The following is a 20,808-nucleotide window of genomic DNA, read 5'->3' as shown; positions in this document are numbered from 1 at the left end:
TATTTATTGAACTCTAACTTGTAATAATATGTTGACACGTCTCCTCCAGATGGTCCACAGCGTCCCTCTGTGTCAGTGAGTCCCTCTGCTGAGATGCTGGAGGGCGATTCAGTGACTCTGACCTGTAGCGCTGATGCTAACCCAGCAGCTAGCTACACCTGGTACAAGGAGCATGAAGACTCACCACGAGCATCAGGACAGATCTTCACCATCACTGACTTCACAGCTGAACACAGTGGGAATTATTACTGTGAAGCCCAGAACGAGATGGGACGTAGTAACTCCACCTTACTTCTGATTACTTCTTCAGGTAAATCACACTCATTCTTCTGTTCACTCACACATTACATCAACAATCCAACTAAAGAAGTGACTCACAGTAAACGCGGCCTTTAGCTCCTGTCCTCCACTCAGTGAAGCAGGAGAGCATTGTGGACTAGAAGGTGAACCTGAGCAGATACACTATGACCCCACTGAGAATCAAACCCTGGACCCTCGGTTCATCACTTTAAAGCTTCACCAGCTGAGCGTCCTGCAGACATCACGTGGTCTGATGCTGCGTCGTCTCATCAAATGATGAAGTCAGAAGTGGAAGGAACAAGAAGAGTCACGTTAGAAGAGCTGAAGATGTTGATACCTGAACAGAGTCTGTAGCTGTAAGAATGCAGGAGCAGCTCAGTAAGAGAAACTAGTCTGGAACAAACACAATGCTGTTAGCAACACAATAGTTAGCTAGCATGCTAACTAGGCAGCTTTGAGTATTATAGTATTTTTGTTGGTTCGGATTGTTTCTCCAAAACGTCTCCTCACTGAGTGTGTTTAGTTTGTGTAGCAGTTATTCCTCTATGTAACGTGAGGGTCTGTGGGGGTCCCGGAATAATGAGGATGCGACTGAGGGTTTCAGTGTACAGTTGAGGCTGAGGCTGATTATGCCTCCACCCAGCACCGTTCCCCCAACCACTACCTTCTCCGTCCCCTCTGCAGCCGAGCCAAACCACGCCCGCCACCAATCTCTACAACAGTTGCCATGGCAACAGGACACAATAAAATGGCCGCCGCTCTGACCAGTCAGCTACGTTCTTTTGATAAGAGGTTCTAGTCCCATTTATTTTGAGTTAAAGTTCATCATCTGCATAGAGCAGATCTTAAGGTCCCAGATATTCTGTTTCACTGAGTTAAACATCTTATTTCCGTCCTGATGGTCCTTAATTTATCCACCACATTTAATACTTTATATTTGTTGTTTATTTTCTTTCCTGTGTAGGAAAAGGAGCCTCCAATGGTTGGATAGCAGCGTTTGCGTCCACATCTGCTATTTTCCTGGTTATCATCATGATCCTCGCTGTCCTCATGATCAGGTGAGCGGTTCAACTTCACTGATGAAATGTAGATGTGGATCTTACATTCAAGCAGTCGTTGAATCACTTGATTTGATCTTTTGTTTGTTCATTAATTTATTTTTCTGCCTGAAGAAAAAAGTCTCCACCAAGCAGCCGGCCTGCAGAGAGACCAGAGAACAACGCTCAGGTGAGGAGGACAAGCTCAGTGTGGAGGCCTCTAGGAACATCTGGGAACATCTGGGATCATCATGTCAGGCCTGTGAGGCGGGGATTTAAAAGCCAACAATTAAAATCTAATACAAGTTCATATAAATTAGGAAATAAAAGTTACCAGCAACACTGGGAGATCAACTCCAGGTAAAAACCGGCCCACCGGGAGGTTTTATCAGGTCCCTCTAGTTCAGCCCACTCCTACGTCCTGGTTCTTCTTCAAACCATCTAGACACCACCTGTCGCTCCCTCGTCCTCCTCTGGTGTTTTCCCTTTTTCCTGATGCGCTCTACGATTATTGACTCAATTTGAGTTAAAATAGGGTCCAACATACATCGGGTAAAATGTTATGCTGTAAAAACATGAGAGAGAACATGCTAACATGTAACTAAACAAACCAAGCTAAAATCATTGATACAATAACTTGCAGCAACAACCCTGTGTACAGCGATATGGCCCAATATGATCCTCCTGGTGACAATTATATTATATATAACTATATATAAATGTAGATATTTTAATTCTGTTTGTCTCCAAAAGGTCAAACTATATCCACGTACACTCTGGTTGTACTTAATGTTCTTAATGAATCTGTGTGCGTGTCCTTCTTGTACACAGCGTGCACAGTATCCACAGACACACAATGACAGTTTGTAGATGGAACTTCATTAACCTCAATGACCTTAATTACAACCATTAAACACATGAGACCTCCATGAGAACCTGTAGGGCCCAAAGGAGTCATTAGAGAACAAGCCCTGCAGATATTCTACTATCTGGTCCTTTGTACTTCAGTCCAACAATACTATCCAATAAGTACTTCTTGTTCTTTGATGCAGATCCCACCAGCAGAGCCTTGCTATGCAACCGTGAGCTTCTCCAGAAACCAGGAGGATCTTCTTCTCTACTCCAACGTCAGTCCAGCTCGCCCCCCCAGACGCAAGGAGGAGGTGGAGGAAGTTCTGTACTCACGTGTCAACTTTGTGCGAGTGAGTCAGTGACAATCTTTACTGAATATGGATCCGTCTCTGCTTTTATCATCACTGTTTTATTGCTGTTTAAACGTGTTAATTATCAATATTCTGAGTTTACGGTTCTTTCACAGACGGAGATGTGAAGGAGCTGTGGATGATTCTTCTGCTCTGTACAGCACCGTCAGCAAAGCACCAAGAGAATGAACCCACACAGATATGTGGTCTGTTACTGTATAGAGTTTAAGCAGCTTAAACACACCTGCATGAATATGAGGTTTGACATGTTGTATATTCACCATCGTTAAGGCTTCCATCAGAGAAGCATCAGGGAGCCAATGGGAGGCCAGCTTGTAGTCTGTAATCAGCCTTTAAATGTTACTAATCAGCAATATGTTACTACCAGTTCTATACAAGCATCTTCAGGTACATTTATCTGCAAATAGTCTTTACCAATATTGCCAATATGCTTCTATTGATTCTCATAATGTTTACTGAAGTTTTTGTTTTGTATGAGAACTCGTCTCAACTTAAAATGGCTGAATTGGACTTTCAGAGTGTTTTAAGCACCTAGTGGTAGAAATGATAATGTAGAAATGTTTAGGGTAGAATTGTAGTTTGTGTGTTAGATATTAGTTATTACATTAGCATGTTAGATGAAGTGACTGCAATATGAATCAAACCCAATTCATAGTAATTATAGTCATATAATTACTGCACACATTGTTTTGTCACAAACGTTAAATCAATGCTATGTTTTATTTTGAAAACAGGAAATGTGATGTAATTTGTCAGGTGACAGGAACCAGGAAGTCAATGAAGAATATGGCTCAGAACTGCTGTTTGTATTGGTAGCTTTTCAATCCAGTTGAGTCTGCATGCATCCTATACCTTTTTGATAGCATCGTTGGTACGTATTGATTTGTTTTATTGTTCATTATCATCTCAGGTGATTATTTTTGTGACAATGTTTAGTTTGGATATTTTTGTGCACATGGCCTATTGAGTCATTCGGGTTGGTAACTGCACTGCTATGGTTGTCATTAAAGTCCATATGACTTAATAAATAACAAAGTAAATAAGCATAAATATATAAAGTAGCGGTCGAAGAAAATGCACTTCATTTGTATTTATTATGTCTTTTGTGTGTTTTAGTTTTACTCTTTCTCATGTCAATAAACCTGTGGACAACGGACCATTGTCTTCAGAGTCGTGATGTCAGAAAAGAGTTCGTCTAACTGCCAAGGTGTATCGGAGCGCATATACCGAGGGCGGCATAGTAAAACAACGCTTTCTACCGGGCAAGATAACGCAGCCAACTGACAGATGCTACTAACAACGTCATCACACGCAACCAGTGGATGACCATCACAGCGGTGTCTAAACAGAGGTACGTCAACAGACAACGCCATGTCCGAGAAAGCAACTTCATTAAAGACGCGGTCCCGCGCTACATGTTCTGCTACATACTCAAGTGTATCATCGACGGGGTCTGCTGCTGCAAAAGCGAGAGCGAGAGCAGAGGCAGCAAAGGCACGCATGTCCTACGCTAAAGAGGAAATGAGCCTGAAGATAGAAAAAGCTAAGCTAGAAGCCTCAATAGAAATGCTCAAATACAAGAAAGAGACAGCTGCAGCTGTAGCTGAGGCCGAAGTCCTTGAAGCTGCGGTAGAGGCAAATAGTGAAAGACAAAGTTTGATGTCAAACTTGGAATCTGCACAACGCACAGAACAATATGTGATTGACCAAGCTGAATCACTAAACACAGACGCTCAGCTGCTTGATGATGGTGTTGTCGCAAAAAGAGAGCCAAGCCAAAACTACGAAACTCCAACTTCATCTATCAAACCTGAAGCAGACTCATTCCATCCGGCTCAAGCCAATATATTTTCCCATCATACACAAAGCCACAATGCAGCTTCTCAACCAACTCGCCTCACCTCACAGCAGCCTTACATCTACGAAGATGAGAAGGTCCACACGACACACAATGTTCGGTTTGACAACCGCAATGCTACTCCTGAGCAAGGTCTTAGACGTCAAAACGACAAAAGTCATCCCGCTCTTAAATCCTACCCCACATCTTCAAACAACAATAATGAAAACTCCAACATTAGCGACTTTGTAAGATACTTTGCTCGTCGTGAGCTTGTGGCAACAGGCCTGCTTCAATTCAACGACAGACCTCAGAACTACAGAGCCTGGAAACGTTCTTTCCAGAACGCAACCAGAGGGTTGGACCTGACACCAAGTGAGGAAATGGATCTCCTGTTTAAATGGCTCGGCAAAGAGTCATCAGAACATGTCGAGCACATAAGAGCAATACACATCAACCATCCAGCGGCAGGCTTGGCCATGATATGGGACAGACTAGAACAATCTTATGGTTCTGCGGAAGTAATAGAAGATGCTCTGTTCAAACGTATTGACGCCTTCCCAAAATTAACAAATCGAGATTATTCCAAACTAACAAAGTTGAGTGATCTTTTAAAGGAACTAGAGTCAGCCAAAGATGAAGGAGACCTGCCCGGTCTCTCTTTCCTCGATACAGCAAGAGGCGTTAACCCTATTGTACAGAAGCTCCCCTTTGGTCTGCAGGAAAAGTGGGCGTCAGTTGGGGCATCCTACAAGCAGCAATATCACGTGTCATATCCTCCCTTTGCCTGCTTTGTAAAATTTGTTAGCCATGAAGCTAGTGTCAAAAATGACCCAAGTTTCAACTTTTTCTCTTACTCAGACATGTCTCTTAGGACAGAAAAAACAACTTGGAAGCCAAACAGACAACGTGAAGTCTCTGTTCACAAAACAGAGATATTTCCAAAAGATACCTCTGGTCCTAGGGAACCCCCAACACAATTCGCTGACTGTGAACAACTGTGTCCAATCCACAAAAAACCTCACCCCATACGCAAATGCCGTGCATTCAGAGAAAAGCCCATTGCAGACCGGAAGACATTCTTAAAAGAGAATAATATCTGTTTCAAATGCTGCGCTTCATCATCACATATTGCAAGGAACTGCACATTTAATGTTCGATGTTATGAATGTAAAAGTGAAAAATACCACACAGCGCTTCACCCTGGACCTGCACCTTGGGTTGAAGACACAAACTCGGTTCCAGAGCATGGCGGGGAGGAGGATAGCTTTCCACAACCCCATGTCGCCACCAAATGTACAGATGTCTGTGGCGGAGACATGCCGGGCCGATCCTGTTCTAAAGTATCCCTCGTGAAAGTGTATCCAACCGGCCACGCTGACAAAGCAGTGAAAATGTACGTGATCCTGGACGAACAGAGCAACAGATCACTAGTTCGTTCACAGTTCTTCGAAATCTTCAATGACCAAAGTCCAAGTGCTCCTTACTCATTGAAAACATGTGCTGGAGTAAAGAAAGCGACAGGAAGAAGGGCCAGTGGCTACATTGTGGAATCTTTGGATAAGACCGTCAGCATTCCACTACCCAGCCTCATAGAATGTGATGACATTCCAAATAACAGAGATGAGATTCCAACTCCAAATGCAGCCTTTCATCACACACACTTAAAGTCAGTTGCACACCTCATCCCAGAGATCGACCCACAGGCCCAAATTATGCTTCTCTTAGGTCGGGATATTCTCAGGGTTCATAAGGTCCGCAAACAGGTCAATGGCTCACACAACCTGCCCTATGCTCAAAAGTTGGATCTGGGATGGGTCATCGTGGGCAATGTGTGTTTAGGTCGCGTTCATAAGCCACCAACAGTCAGCGCCTTCTACACTAACACCACAGAATGGGGACGCCCCACTCTCTTTGACCCATGTCCTAACGTGTTCCGGGTAAAGGAAAGTTACAGTGACACCCAGGCCACAAACCACCTCCAACCACATTTTGTGGAGATACCAAACTGTGATGTTGACAGCCTAGGACATAACATATTCAAGCAGGCCAAAGACGACAACAACATTGCTCCATCTATCCAGGACATCTCCTTTATGGAAATAATGAAAGATGGACTAACAAAAGATGCAAACAACAGTTGGGTAGCTCCATTACCCTTTAAATGCCCACGTCAAAGGCTCCCCAACAACAGGCCACAGGCAGTGAACCGTCTCAAGTTGCTAAGGCGCCAGTTTGAAAAGAGGCCTGAAATGAGAGACCACTTTCTCATTTTCATGGACAAGATGTTCAAGAATGGTCACGCTGAGCTGGCCCCTCCTCCCAGTGTGGGTGGAGAACAGTGGTACCTGCCAATATTTGGGGTGTACCATCCAAGAAAACCAAACCAAATCCGAGTAGTCTTCGATTCCAGCGCCCAGTACAACGGTGTGTCACTCAACGACGTGCTGTTGACTGGGCCTGATCTGAACAACACACTGCTCGGTGTACTGTTGCGCTTTAGAAAGGAAGCAATCGCTTTTACAACGGACATAGAGCAGATGTTCTATTGTTTTTCAGTGAGGGAAGACGATAGGAACTTCCTACGTTTTCTATGGTTCCAAGATAACGACCCCTCCAAAGACATTGTGGAGTATCGAATGACGGTCCACGTCTTTGGAAATAGTCCTTCACCCGCAGTAGCGATTCATGGATTGCACCAGTCTGTTCAGGTCAGTGAACTCCACATTGACGCTGACGTCCAACGTTTTGTGATGCGCGACTTCTATGTAGACGATGGGTTAAAGTCCCTACCCACAGTCGAAGCTGCAGTCAACTTGCTGAAAAAAACACAGGATATTCTCTCCAAATCCAACCTAAGACTACACAAGATCGCAGCAAACAACAAGGAGGTCATGGAGGCCTTTCCGGCTGAAGATCGTGCAAAAGACCTTAAAGACCTTGACCTCAGTGCAGATGCGCTGCCGATGCAGCGTAGTCTAGGTATCAATTGGGACCTCGAGACCGACTGCTTCCAATTCAGCGTCTCCGATGAGAAGAGACCATACACTCGACGGGGTGTCTTGTCAACAATCAACAGCCTCTACGATCCTCTAGGGTTTGTAGCGCCAGTCACAATACAAGGCAAGGCTATTCTGAGAGAGCTAACAACTGAGAAAGGTGACTGGGACTCGCCTTTGCCTCGAGAAATGGAGGAATCATGGACATCGTGGAGAACATCCTTAACAGAACTGTCCCAGCTGTCTATTCCCAGAGCCTACACTACAACTTCCCCCGCAACAGCTGTCAGAAGGGAATTGTGCGTATTTTCTGACGCATCCACCAAAGCTATTGCCGCTGTGGCATACCTAAAAGTAACTGACTCTGCTGGAAATAACCATGTCGGATTTGTAATGGGCAAAGCCAAGCTGGCCCCCCGTCCTGAGCAAACAATTCCGAGACTGGAACTTTGCGCAGCAGTGCTTGGAGTGGAGTTAGCAGACCTAATCTCGACAGAATTAGACCTTCAGCTCGATGCTACAACCTTCCACTCAGACAGCAAGGTGGTCCTTGGCTACATTTCTAATGAAACTAGGCGCTTTTATGTGTATGTAAGTAACCGGGTATTGCGTATCCGAAGATCCTCTCGCCCAGATCAATGGCGCTATGTGTCAACAGAACAGAACCCCGCAGACCACGCTACACGTGCTGTCACTGCAGGCCGTTTGAATGACACAAACTGGCTGAGCGGGCCCAAATCTCTGTACACACCGGAGACCAGTACCTCAGAGAGCACCCATGAACTTGTGGACCCGAGTGCAGACTCAGACATTCGCCCTCTGGTATCCACTATGAGCACTACGACAACATCCAACCAGCTCGGTTCTCAGCGATTCGCAAGGTTCTCATCCTGGAAGTCGCTAACTCGGGCCATTATTCGCCTCATACACATAGCTCGCCTTTTCAACAGCACCTTGAAGAACAGCCTTTGTAAAGGCTGGCATCACTGCAAAACAGGATTCAATTTTGAGGAATCTAATCAAGCATTGCACATCATCATTCGAGCAGTACAGGAGGAAGCCTACAGTCAAGAGATCAAATGTGTCCAAAAACATGAGCAGATCCCTAAAGATAGTCCTCTCAAAAATCTGGATCCTTTCATTGATGCACTCGGCCTTCTGAGAGTCGGAGGCCGCCTCCACAATGCAAACCTTGTTCAGAGCGAGAAGACCCCAGTGATCATTCCTGGCAAGCATCAGGTTGCAACCTTACTCATCAAGCATCACCACGAACAAATCTATCACCAAGGTCGTCTGTTTACGGAGGGGGCCGTCCGTACAGCTGGCTTTTGGATAGTTGGTGGTAAAAGAAAGGTGAGCAACATCATCCACCAGTGTATAACCTGCAGAAGGCTTAGAGCCCCACTTACAATCCAAAAGATGGCCAGTCTTCCAGCGGACCGTCTCTCAACAGAACCTCCCTTTACGAATGTTGGGCTTGATGTGTTCGGCCCTTGGAGTGTCTCTTCACGTAGAACAAGAGGAGGCCACTCACACAGTAAACGATGGGCCGTAATCTTCACGTGCATGAGTGTACGAGCGGTTCATATTGAAGTTATAGAATCCCTTGACACATCCAGCTTCGTCAACGCGCTAAGGCGCTTTCTTGCTGTGCGCGGCCCTGTCAAACACATCCGCTCAGACCGTGGCACCAACTTTGTAGGCGCCTGCCGGGAGTTGAAAATACCCTCAAACATTGACAACACAACTGTGAAGACTTACCTGTTAGGTCAAGGTTGCTCGTGGACCTTTAACCCTCCGCACGCCTCCCATTTTGGCGGTTCGTGGGAAAGAATGATTGGTCTTGCAAGGAGAATCCTGGACGCCATGTTCCTTCGGCTGAAGGACAAACTTACCCACGAGGTGCTGGTGACTTTCATGGCAGAAGTTACAGCCATTATAAATGGCAGACCTCTTGTTCCTGTGACAACCGACTCTGAGGATCCATTTATACTCACTCCAGCTGCCCTTCTCACGCAAAAGGTGAATGTCTTGACTGCCCCTACCGGAGAGTTTGGAGTTTCAGACCTCTACAAGCGCCAGTGGCGACAGGTCCAGCACCTGTCTAACACCTTCTGGGACAGATGGCGAAAGCAATATCTCCCGACACTACAGGCACGTAAGAAGTGGCATTCCGCTCATCCAAACATCAGCCCAGGAAGTATTGTTATCCTCAAGGATAGTCAAGCACCAAGAAATGAATGGCCTCTTGGACTGGTAACACAGGCGTTCCCCAGCGAGGACGGGAAGGTACGAAAGGTCGAGATCAAGGTCGCACGAACAGGAGTGACTAAACTCTTTCTTAGGCCTGTTTCTGAGATAGTGCTTCTTTTCTCCCCAGAGCCCTAGTGGAGTGAACTGTCTAGGATTTATTGGGTGGCGTGTATTCACGCCAAGCGGGGAGTGTTTTGTCACAAACGTTAAATCAATGCTATGTTTTATTTTGAAAACAGGAAATGTGATGTAATTTGTCAGGTGACAGGAACCAGGAAGTCAATGAAGAATATGGCTCAGAACTGCTGTTTGTATTGGTAGCTTTTCAATCCAGTTGAGTCTGCATGCATCCTATACCTTTTTGATAGCATCGTTGGTACGTATTGATTTGTTTTATTGTTCATTATCATCTCAGGTGATTATTTTTGTGACAATGTTTAGTTTGGATATTTTTGTGCACATGGCCTATTGAGTCATTCGGGTTGGTAACTGCACTGCTATGGTTGTCATTAAAGTCCATATGACTTAATAAATAACAAAGTAAATAAGCATAAATATATAAAGTAGCGGTCGAAGAAAATGCACTTCATTTGTATTTATTATGTCTTTTGTGTGTTTTAGTTTTACTCTTTCTCATGTCAATAAACCTGTGGACAACGGAACATTGTCTTCAGAGTCGTGATGTCAGAAAAGAGTTCGTCTAACTGCCAAGGTGTATCGGAGCGCATATACCGAGGGCGGCATACACATTTACCTGCTACAATGTAACGTTAAGACTTGGAGACGGATGCTAATTGCCGTCCTTGATGGATTCCAAAGATTTTTTCGCGGCTTGAATGTGCAGCCATTCACATACGACAGCAGATTGGGCTGAGCTGGAGAAGGAGCAGGCAGAAGCCTCTTGTGAACCATTACTGATGGTCATATGGACGAGGGGACTTCTCTATTTCAGTTTTAAAGTAACGGTTTTAAATAAGATTTAGTTACAGATAATAGAATACAAGAGGTTCTACTAAGTGGGGCAGTTGTGGTTGTGCCAAACAAAATGGAAATTAAGATAACAGAAATAGAAAGAATTAGAACGAAACAAATTGGCTTCCCTTACTTCTCTAAGAACGTCCATCAAAATACAGAGGGAGCACCAACCACTAACCCGGAGTCCCTACGTGATGCACACGTCTACAAGGTACAAACGTACCAATCGTCCTCAACCTCTCACCACAAACCTGCACTTCTTGTGCGTGCATGACAACTAAAGGAACACCTGCTCCAGATCTCCCTTTTAACAGCAGGGCCCTCAGGTGATTGGCGGCTCTCTTCAGGAACTCAGGTGCAGGCAGATCGGCACCTGAAGGGAAAAACAAGGGAGGAGGGGCAACACAGACAGTAGTGACACGGACGTTAGTGTAAGATTGTTATCGCCTCTCGTAAACATGTTGATTGTATTTTGTATTATTACGCAGAATCTGCTAATTGATTTGTGACTGAAGCTGTCACATTGAGGTATTACGTTGTTCATTCTGTCCTCATGACGTCATCGTAGTCCGTCCATCAGGAGACGGATCCTCCTCTCACGCTCTCACTGAGGTTTCTTCCCTCAGGTTTTCCCGTGTAGATGTGATGTTTGGGGACAGAGGATGTCGCATGTGTACAGACTTTAAAGCCCTCTGAGGCACATTTGTAATTTGTGATTTTGGGCTATTCCAAATAAAATGAATTGAATTCTCCTGTGGTTTTGGAGCAGATGTGTAACAGATGTGTTGTGGGAGAAGATTGAGATGATCAAGTAAACCTCAAAGTGGTGATTACCACTGGTAGTAAAGCTCAGTTACAAAGGAAGTGGCTTAACCTGAATTATTATTTTTGAGCGGTGTTTTAAAATGACTACTTCTCTCTTGATTTATTCCCTCAGTAAACATTGTAAACATGAGTTTATGGTCTCAGTCTCTAGTTTCAAGTCTTCTTCAATACAACGTGATGTTCATTTAGTAAATTATGGTCCATTTAGAGCCAACTAAACACATATTTATTCCGTTTATACGCTCTGCATTGTGGTAGATTTCTCTAGTTCTTCCTTGTAGTTCTTCCGTGTCAGACCTCAGTGAACATTTGTTCATCTCAACTCGGGGGTTTACAGCCAGCTGCTCATGCATGGTAATTATCTAAAGGGGAAGCAGGACTTTTTCATCAGCTGATACAGACACACGTTGTCTTTCAGTCCCACGTCCCTCTCTTGGACAGCTGATAGTGGAGGACGTGTTTTAACAGAGAGGGATGAGCGGAGGAGCTGAGAGTGGATCAGTCATCTTCCTCCTGTCTGCATTCATATTCATCACATTTATATCTGTATCACAGAGCCTGAGTCGCCATGAAGGCTTTTATTAGAAACACGGTTGACCAAAATACTATGAAAGTTTCACTTCCCCCTTTGTCTCTTTCTCTGCACCGTCACACCCCAACGCTCACCACAAACACCACCATTTTACTTTCTGCTAATTACTATTCAGTTTCCTTTTCTCTATAGAAAAAGATGTGTGCCTGCACCCCTTGTGCTGTGATGAGTGTGATGGTGGTTTGTAGTTTCTCTTCCAGTCATTCGGGGTCAGGATGGCTGCAGAGTTACTTACGGTTCCTCTTGGATCTGTGGATTAAACGGATCCACCTTGGAGATGCACTACAGATACACCTCCACAGAACCAATGAGGGGTCACAGCAGACCAGAGGGCCTTCTGCTTTACCGACAGGCAGCACGGACACCCGGTGGATCTGAGAACGGACCCGGGACACGTAGAGGACAGTTAGCTTAGCATACCGCTGCTCTCTGAGGATCAGCGGCCTGAGAGGCGGCGACTCGGCTGTGTACAGGTGTGCTGTGTTCATGTTCACCACAAACCAACCGGACAGGAAGTACACCGGCGAACCGGGGGTCCGTCTGTCCGTCACAGGTAACGGATCCAAGCGCTCAACACTTGGGAAGCTGCTGGTGTCTCTGAAGGGATTCTTGTTTCATGGTTTTACAAATGCAGGTGGAGATCAGCAGATCAATGCCTTTGTCACGAAGCGGGTGCAGGCAGAGGCAGGACTCAAACACAGAGTTTTGGGAAACAACAAAAAGACTTTAATGGTCAAAATTCCAAAATGCCAAGGGGCTAAAAAAAAAAACGCAGGCAGGGACCAGGAACGAAGAACCAAAGGATCCACAAACATGCAGACACCGAGGCGACAGGAGACGCACAGGGCTTAAATACACTGGGAAGGTGCAGGTGATTGGACACAGGTGGAAACAATCACAGGACAAGGTAGGAAGTGAAGTTACCCGGGGACACGAGGGGCAGAAAACTACAAAATAAAACAGGAAACAACCCAAACCGTGACGACCTTGTTGTGGAAAGTGTACATCAGCAGACCTGACGGGTCAGAGCAGTCGTCCTCGACCTCGTCCAACCTTCTACAGCTGGTACAAGAACGGAGACAAAGTGATGATGAAAGAAACAAAGATTTGGGGCTACTTTTATTCTTTTTCCAGGTCCTGCAACAAAGTGACGTCATCATTCAGTGGACATTTCTGACTTCTAGATATATCACATCAAAGTTCTGGTGCAGCCCTCTGCATGGTGGTCGTTGGAGGCATCTCGCTCAACCAAAGGACCTTCGTGAAGACTCCCAGGACGAAGGTCGCGTTGAGGTCCTTGATACCGAGAGAGGAAACACTGAGAATCAAAGACCTGAGAGAGAACGATTCAGCCGAGTAGCGTTTCATATTCACAGCATGGAGCTCTGAAGGGATCAGCGGTTTACCTGGAACCACTTTGACCGTCAAAGGTACGAAGAATAAAATCTATCAAATGCTCTGACAAGATGTACCTTACTCACTAAGATACAGTAATAGCTGCATGTATGGCTTCATACCATGAATGTTCTGTGTTGAAACACATCACTGCTGCTGGATCTCACCTTTCCTTACTGAATGGTTCACAGATCCAGATGTGCAGGCGCAGGTTGATCTGGTCTCCTGGGGGTCCGAAGCTGACTCACGTGTGTGTGTTGTCAGCTTTCAAGAGAGTATGTAAGTCACTTGTTTATTATGCACAACATTGATTCATCTCATTTACAGAATTTGCAGCATAATGTCAAGAAAAGAGAGACTCCAAAAGCAGGAGGACAGGGAAAATAGCCTGGTCTGTTTTTGAAATGTATTTATTTATATTATTAATATTTTTAATTTCCTGAATAACTTTGGCAATGGTGCCCTTTTGTTTTGGGTTGAGCAATAAGAGAAATGGCTCAAAGGAGTGAAAAGAATGCGCTATTTAAACAGACTAACAGCATTTTACAGGCCGACTTGTTATCATGGTGGAAAACAAGAAGTAGACGTAGTTGTCAAATTCCAAATGTTTTATTTTAATTTATATCTCAGTCCTATTGTACGATTTGTATGTAATTGAAGAAACAGTGTAATCCATGAAAAAGAGACCTGCTACAATAAATAATGAGCTTTATGAGTGAATGTTCTACTTGTATCTCTTATTATGTTTAGTAACAGAATCATGAAATCAGACATTACAACTGATGATAATCTACTAAAATAAGTCCAATATTTCTGTCCCCATTGTTGTTGATTTTGTGTGAGGGAAGCTGCCAAAACCGTCATGAATAAAATGTACATTTGTGTGTGTGTGTGTGTGTGTGTGTGTGTGTGTGTGTGTGTAAGATGCTGATGAGGAACCACAAAGCGGACCAGAAGATGGGCAGGATGCATTCTCTCTGGTTTATTCAGGTTCTTTAGGAAGAGTTCTGTTTGAAATTACAAAATGCACTGGTAGAAACAGATAGAGAAAGAAACAGAGCGAGAGAAGGAGATGGTGGGAGAGAGAGAGAGAGAAAGGAGGGTTTCATATCCAGAATAAACAGGAATAACATCACCAGATTCAGATTCAGGCAGCGCTTTACTCTCAAAGGGGGAGTTTTTCAGCGAGGAAAAACCTCCTCCTCCTCCCCCCTTTTTAAAATCCTTTTTTAAACTTTTTTAATGTTAGTTAAAGTGTTATCCACCTTCGCATCCCCCCCACAATGTTTAAGCCCCGTGAAATAACTGGCGATATAACAAACAAACATTCTTTGATTTCATCACCAAAGTCATTTCCATTTATTTATTCTTTTATCAGGGCGATTTTTTTTCTTTTTTTGTTTTTAAAAATAGAAGAAAAAAAGAAACACATTGCTCTTAAAAACATCTATCTATATATATTTTTACATATATATACTTTTTTCTTTATATTTATTTATTTTTTTGATTCCTGAAGTTGACTTGTTACCCCACATAGTGGCATGCACATTGCACATGCAAATCTGTAATTAAATACTTCTCTTTTATCTTAAATTGCCGTGTATGTTCATTCTTTTATGCCCCGACTTGCTGAGTGGATCCTGTATGGTTTTCTACTGTGGCACTGGTTCGGTTTCTACTGGGTCGGATGGTCGGCATGGCGATGAGATGGATGCTTGGTGGTTGCTTCGGAGAGTTTCCCAATACATCTCGTTACAGTCAAGATAAGATTACAGTTTATTGTTGTTGTACTTTTACACAATGGTGTTTAACCCTTCGCACCACTCGATGCTTGATTATATATTTACTCTTTAAACATGGTTCAAGAGGGAAACGTCTGATCTGCAGCCGTTTACAGGTTCTAATCTATGTAGTTTGACACCTCAATCGTGGCTTCTATCAAACGATACTTTACCAAATATGTTTTTCCGATAATGATTGAACGGTTAATTTTGTCATTTGCAAACCCAAACCAATCAGGCACAAAGGCTGAATGAATAAAACAAGTCTGTTTCTCAAGGACCCAAAACACAACAAGCGCTCAGATGGTCTGAGAACGATCAAATAGTGAGAGGACGACCTCCCGCGTCCAGATCTCCTGGAAGCAACCTGTCTACTGGATGTGATGGGAATGGAAACACGTGGAGACGAGAGAGGGGGGGGGGGGGGGGGGTTGCTATGGCGACAGCCGGGGACACTTTTACCTGCGGCACTGAGAATTTCATTCACTGTAAAACGGCATCGAGTCCGGTGAGGGATTAAGGTACGAAGGTCCAGGTGACGTGCACAAAAATGAATGAGCCACGGCGGCATCGTGGAAGTGCCGAGCAAGCGTTTAACTTACTCCACCAAAGCATTGATGGATGAATGAGCATCACGCTGTATTGAAGAAGGATTGGAATTAGAGGCTGAGACCAAAAACTCATGTTTACAATGTTTACCGAGGGAATAAATCAAGAGAGAAGTAGAGTCATTTCCTCATAGACGTCTATGGGAGCAGAGGAGTCGCCCCCTGCTGGTCACTACAGAGAAGTAGAGTCATTTCCTCATAGACGTCTATGGGAGCAGAGGAGTCGCCCCCTGCTGGTCACTACAGAGAAGTAGAGTCATTTCCTCATAGACGTCTATGGGAGCAGAGGAGTCGCCCCCTGCTGGTCACTACAGATAATGAAGAATTGAGCGATTGTCAGGACTTGTCAGGACTGATGGGTGCATCAGTTTGGTTTGTCCTCTCTGGGCTACTGTAGCAAAGAGGACACACTCTCTATTCAGGCTCGTGTCCACAACATACCAGTGAAAAGAATTGTGTGGATAAATTCATCAATTATTGTGCAACAATCATCTTGGATTTCTCCTCAAATGATCCGCCGGACTCGTCAGACAACACAGACAAACACAAAGACTCAGACAGATGTTCACAGACAACACCCCCACATGTGTGAGCACGAACTCAGACACACACACCGTTTATGATGACAGCTCAATCACACCCCCTTGTGTCTGCGGATGGTATCACACGAGGAATGGAAGAAAATCAGATGAACACAATGAGTTTTTACAGAAAGTTTATGGATTATATACACAAGAAGTACTGAGACAAAATGTACAATACAGTGGGAGAGAATGGGTGAGAGAAATGAAACTACCACCCTGATGAGCGGTTGGAGGGAGGACGGGGGATGAAGGTGGCGATCTCACGTGCGTGCCGTGATTGTCTCAAAGGAGGAGTCATGGTGTCCTGTACAGTGTAAGGCACTGAGGGTGACCTACTGTAGCTGATGGTGTCAGGACACACACACACACACACACACACACACACACACACACACAGAGTAGATGTCTCCCCCTGTCGCAGCAGTAGCCCCCTTTTATTTTTTAAGATCGTCTTAGTCTCGTCTTAGTCATGGAAAAAAGGTTCGTTAACAAAAAATGTTTGTCAAATTTCGTTGACGAAATTAACACTGGTTTAGACCCGCCCACCAGCTCCTCCATTGGCTCTGCTGTTGCTCGTGTGATTGGCCGTCCCCGCTGTCATCAGGTTGTAAACCGGTCTGCTAGTTGCCTCGAGGAGTCCCTGTTACTCCGCCACTGTAAGTGTGAAATAGGTGCTACTGAGTTGGAGTGAAGATGACTAACAAGGTGAAACACAGAATGATAATGTTTTGCTACATGCTTTACAACCAGTCAAACCAAAAAGGGAACAGTAGCAGTAGAAAACTAGAAGAACTGCTAGTTTGATTAAAAATACTTGTGCCCCCCCCCCCCCACTTCTGAAATCAAAATGAGTCCCTGGATACAAACACGATCAGGGTGGATTTAATTTAGCAACAGAATAGAAGAGCACACTGAGAACTTAAGGGGAGAATATTCAGTGAACTTTTGTCTTTAGGTTGAAGCCAACGATAAACCTGAATGAGCAATAATCCAACATCCTGACAGGAAAATAAATGAACAGTAACAATCAGATTCACATGTGGACATCTCTTCATTTAGTGAGTAACACTCACTGAGTGACTTCAGCTTTGAGTCACATTCTAATACGTCCTTCTGCGTGAGAACAGAAACTTGTTCTTAAATATCTTATGCAGATAAATATTAAAGGGCTTAATCTGTGTCCATTGAACGAGTACTGCGTCATTATGTCAGTGAGCAACACGCCCGCAGATACAGTAAAATACATATATATATATATATATATATATATATATATATATATATATATATATATATATATATATATATATATATATATTGTGGCAACCAACGGGTGTGGGTGAAATCACAGGACTCGGATACACGACCAGCTGCACACAAAAAAAGGGTACGGTTTATTTTGACTTACAAAAAAAGGGAAAAGGGCAAAATAGGTTCTTCCTCTTTTGAGGGCTCGGTTCAACAGGCTGTTCGGCCTTCAGTCCCCTTCCTGCGGGAAGCACAGAAAACAGGATTTACACTCATTCCAAAACCCCCCCAGCGTGAGGCCATCTCCTATACGTCTAGTTCCCCAGGCTGCATGAATGGGTGGTCCTTTATAGTGTGGGGGGGCGGGGGGGCGTTTCCCCTTCTCACCTGACCTCTGGCTCGTCGGTGCCCCAGACCTTGGTGCTGATCTCTTGAGGCGCTGTCCAGGGTGCTGCTTCGTGGGTTGCCACAATATAAAGAAGAATGTCATTCTCTCTGCTAACAAACATTGACGTAATACCTCTTCAGGCCAGAGCTCAGCTTCACCTCGTCCTTCTCATCTTCATGTTAAACTGGTGTGATGGGCTGCAGTCCGTATTCCACTTAAGAATGAAAGCAAAGGTTCAGTTCATTGAAGGAGAAACGTGCTGCTCATCAATCCAGCACATTGTTTGTCCATCCAGACACTAATCTGGAAAAAGCCTTTTGAAGTTACAGCAAAAGAAAACCAGGATGAAATTGAAGGTGATTATGATAAGTTACACGTTTTGACTACTGTTTGTGAGACTCCGCAGGCGGGGTTCTCGCACTCCGCTGCCGGGCATCTTTCTCTCCAACGTGCGCTCACTGTGCAACAAACTGGAGGAAATACAGCTGCTGGTGAGGAGAGACGGAGACTTCTCTACATCCTCCGTCTTGTGCTTCACGGAGACGTGGCTCTGCGGATCGATACCGGACTCCGCGCTCCAGCTGGCGGCTTCCAGCTGCTCCGAGCGGACCGCGACACGGAGCTCTCCGGCAAGACGAAGGGTGGAGGAATCTGCTTCTACTCCAACAGCAGCTGGTGCAACGACGTAACGGTGACCCTAAAACACTGTTCTCCTGATCTGGAAACTTTCTCCATCAACTGCAAACCCTAGTTATTGTCCTCGGGGACTTTAACTAAGGAAATCTCAGCCATGAACTTCCTAAGTACAGACAGTTTATTAAATGGCCACCAGAGAGGAGAACACGCTGGATCATGTAGGATATTAGAAATAAACTGACGACCCGGTGCATGAAATGAATAAAATGCATATAGTGTACACCAGAATACAGCCATGATTCTGAAACTGTGTCATCAATAAAGTAATGACAATAATGTAAAACCGGTAATTGTAATACATATAGAACCACCATAAGATAGAACCACCATCACATAGGACCACCAACACATAGAACCACCATAAGATAGAACCACCATCACATAGAACCACCATCACATAGAATCACCATAAGATAGAACCACCATCAGATAGACCTACCATCACATAGAATCACCATAAGATAGAACCACCATCACATAGGACCGCCATCACATAGACCACCATCAGATAGAACCACCATCACATAGAATCACCATAAGATAGAACCACCATCAGATAGAACTACCATCACATAGAACCACCAACACATAGAACCACCATCACATAGGACCACCATCACATAGAACCACCATAAAATAGATCCACCATCAGATAGAACCACCATCACATAGGACCACCATCACATAGAACCACCATCACATAGGACCACCATCAGATAGAACCACCATAAAATAGATCCACCATCAGATAGAACCACCATCACATAGGACCACCATCACATAGAACCACCATCACATAGGACCACCATCAGATAGAACCACCATCACATAGGACCACCATCACATAGAACCACCATCAGATATAACAACCATCACATAGGACCACCATCAGATAGAACCTCCATCACATAGGACCGCCATCACATAGACCACCATCAGATAGAACCACCATCACATAGAATCACCATAAGATAGAACCACCATCAGATAGAACTACCATCACATAGAACCACCAACACATAGAACCACCATCACATAGGACCACCATCACATAGAACCACCATAAAATAGATCCACCATCAGATAGAACCACCATCACATAGGACCACCATCACATAGAACCACCATCACATAGGACCACCATCAGATAGAACCACCATAAAATAGATCCACCATCAGATAGAACCACCATCACATAGGACCACCATCACATAGAACCACCATCACATAGGACCACCATCAGATAGAACCACCATCACATAGGACCACCATCACATAGAACCACCATCAGATATAACAACCATCACATAGGACCACCATCAGATAGAACCTCCATCACATAGAACCACCATCACATAGAACCTCCATCACATAGAACCTCCATCACATAGAACCACCATCACATAGGACCACCATCAGATAGAACCACCATCACATAGAACCACCATCACATAGGAGAGGGTAGTGTTGGTTCATGATGATGGACTAAGACCTCCCCTCACACGAACAGTTTCTTCCCGTCGGCAGTCGGGCTCATCAACAGAGCCGGTCCCCCACTGACGGACTCTGACAGCATCACGTGACAGCTTCTATCAAGATAACTTCAGCTTTTTCTGAGTTTAGCATCAGGAAGTTGCCGGTCATCCAAGTTTTGATGTCTCCAAGAAATTCTTGAAGTCTAGCTGGTTGGTCTCTTCTGGTTTGATCGACAGACGTAAGGTGTGGGGGGTGGGGGGGGTGGGGGGGTAGGGAGGGCACAGATGCAACATTAGCGTCGCTGAAAACAAGACGTCACAACTGGTCCAACGTTTCCCAAAAAATATACAAACAAAAGACTCTGTGAATTCAAAGCCTCGTCCAGCTGATTACTGACGTTTGTATCTCTCTCTTCCTTAAACGTGACAGACAGGCAGAGAATTTAAAGGCAGTTTTACAGTTCTACAAATTAAGAGGTAGGTCTTAAGTTGAGCTACAGTCTGGTGTATTATTAGTGTAATGCTGCTTATGCTTACAAAAATATTTGTGTGTGTTGTCAACTTATTGATTATTGTGCACAACATTAATTAT

The 20,808-nt window shown here is 44.5% G+C and overlaps 2 protein-coding genes and 2 long non-coding RNA genes across 7 annotated transcripts in view; 3 read left to right on the top strand and 1 right to left on the bottom strand.

The window, feature by feature from the left end:
- Positions 1-20,808, top strand: part of LOC120814835 (Fc receptor-like protein 2) — a 69,304-nt gene that overhangs the window by 26,769 nt on the left and 21,727 nt on the right. The window lies entirely within an intron of this gene.
- The window catches only part of LOC144383098 (cell adhesion molecule CEACAM6-like), a 42,592-nt gene that overhangs the window by 2,141 nt on the left and 19,643 nt on the right, over positions 1-20,808 (top strand). Inside the window, exon 3 of one of the 2 annotated variants that reach the window (XM_078079868.1) lies at positions 50-711. The exons of the other annotated variant lie outside the window; for it this stretch is intronic. Within the exon in view, the coding sequence (XP_077935994.1) occupies positions 50-396 (347 nt within the window). The 3' untranslated portion in view covers positions 397-711. Of the gene's footprint in view, positions 1-49; positions 712-20,808 lie in introns of those variants that run through there. 2 annotated transcript variants of the gene reach the window in all.
- On the top strand, positions 790-3,712 carry LOC144383100 (uncharacterized). The gene is made up of 4 exons (XR_013450555.1): positions 790-1,358; positions 1,473-1,527; positions 2,390-2,539; positions 2,656-3,712. It is a non-coding gene; the product is annotated as an uncharacterized LOC144383100 (long non-coding RNA).
- Positions 10,657-16,824, bottom strand: LOC144383105 (uncharacterized). Its single transcript, XR_013450562.1, has 2 exons — positions 13,604-16,824; positions 10,657-13,337 (listed from the first exon to the last, which is right to left on the bottom strand). It is a non-coding gene; the product is annotated as an uncharacterized LOC144383105 (long non-coding RNA).

The sequence above is a fragment of the Gasterosteus aculeatus genome, chromosome 9, assembly GCF_964276395.1.
Source record: "Gasterosteus aculeatus chromosome 9, fGasAcu3.hap1.1, whole genome shotgun sequence".
Taxonomy (NCBI): domain Eukaryota; kingdom Metazoa; phylum Chordata; class Actinopteri; order Perciformes; family Gasterosteidae; genus Gasterosteus; species Gasterosteus aculeatus.
The sequence above is the reverse complement of the archived record's forward strand: the minus strand, read 5'-3'. Positions and strand labels throughout refer to the sequence as shown.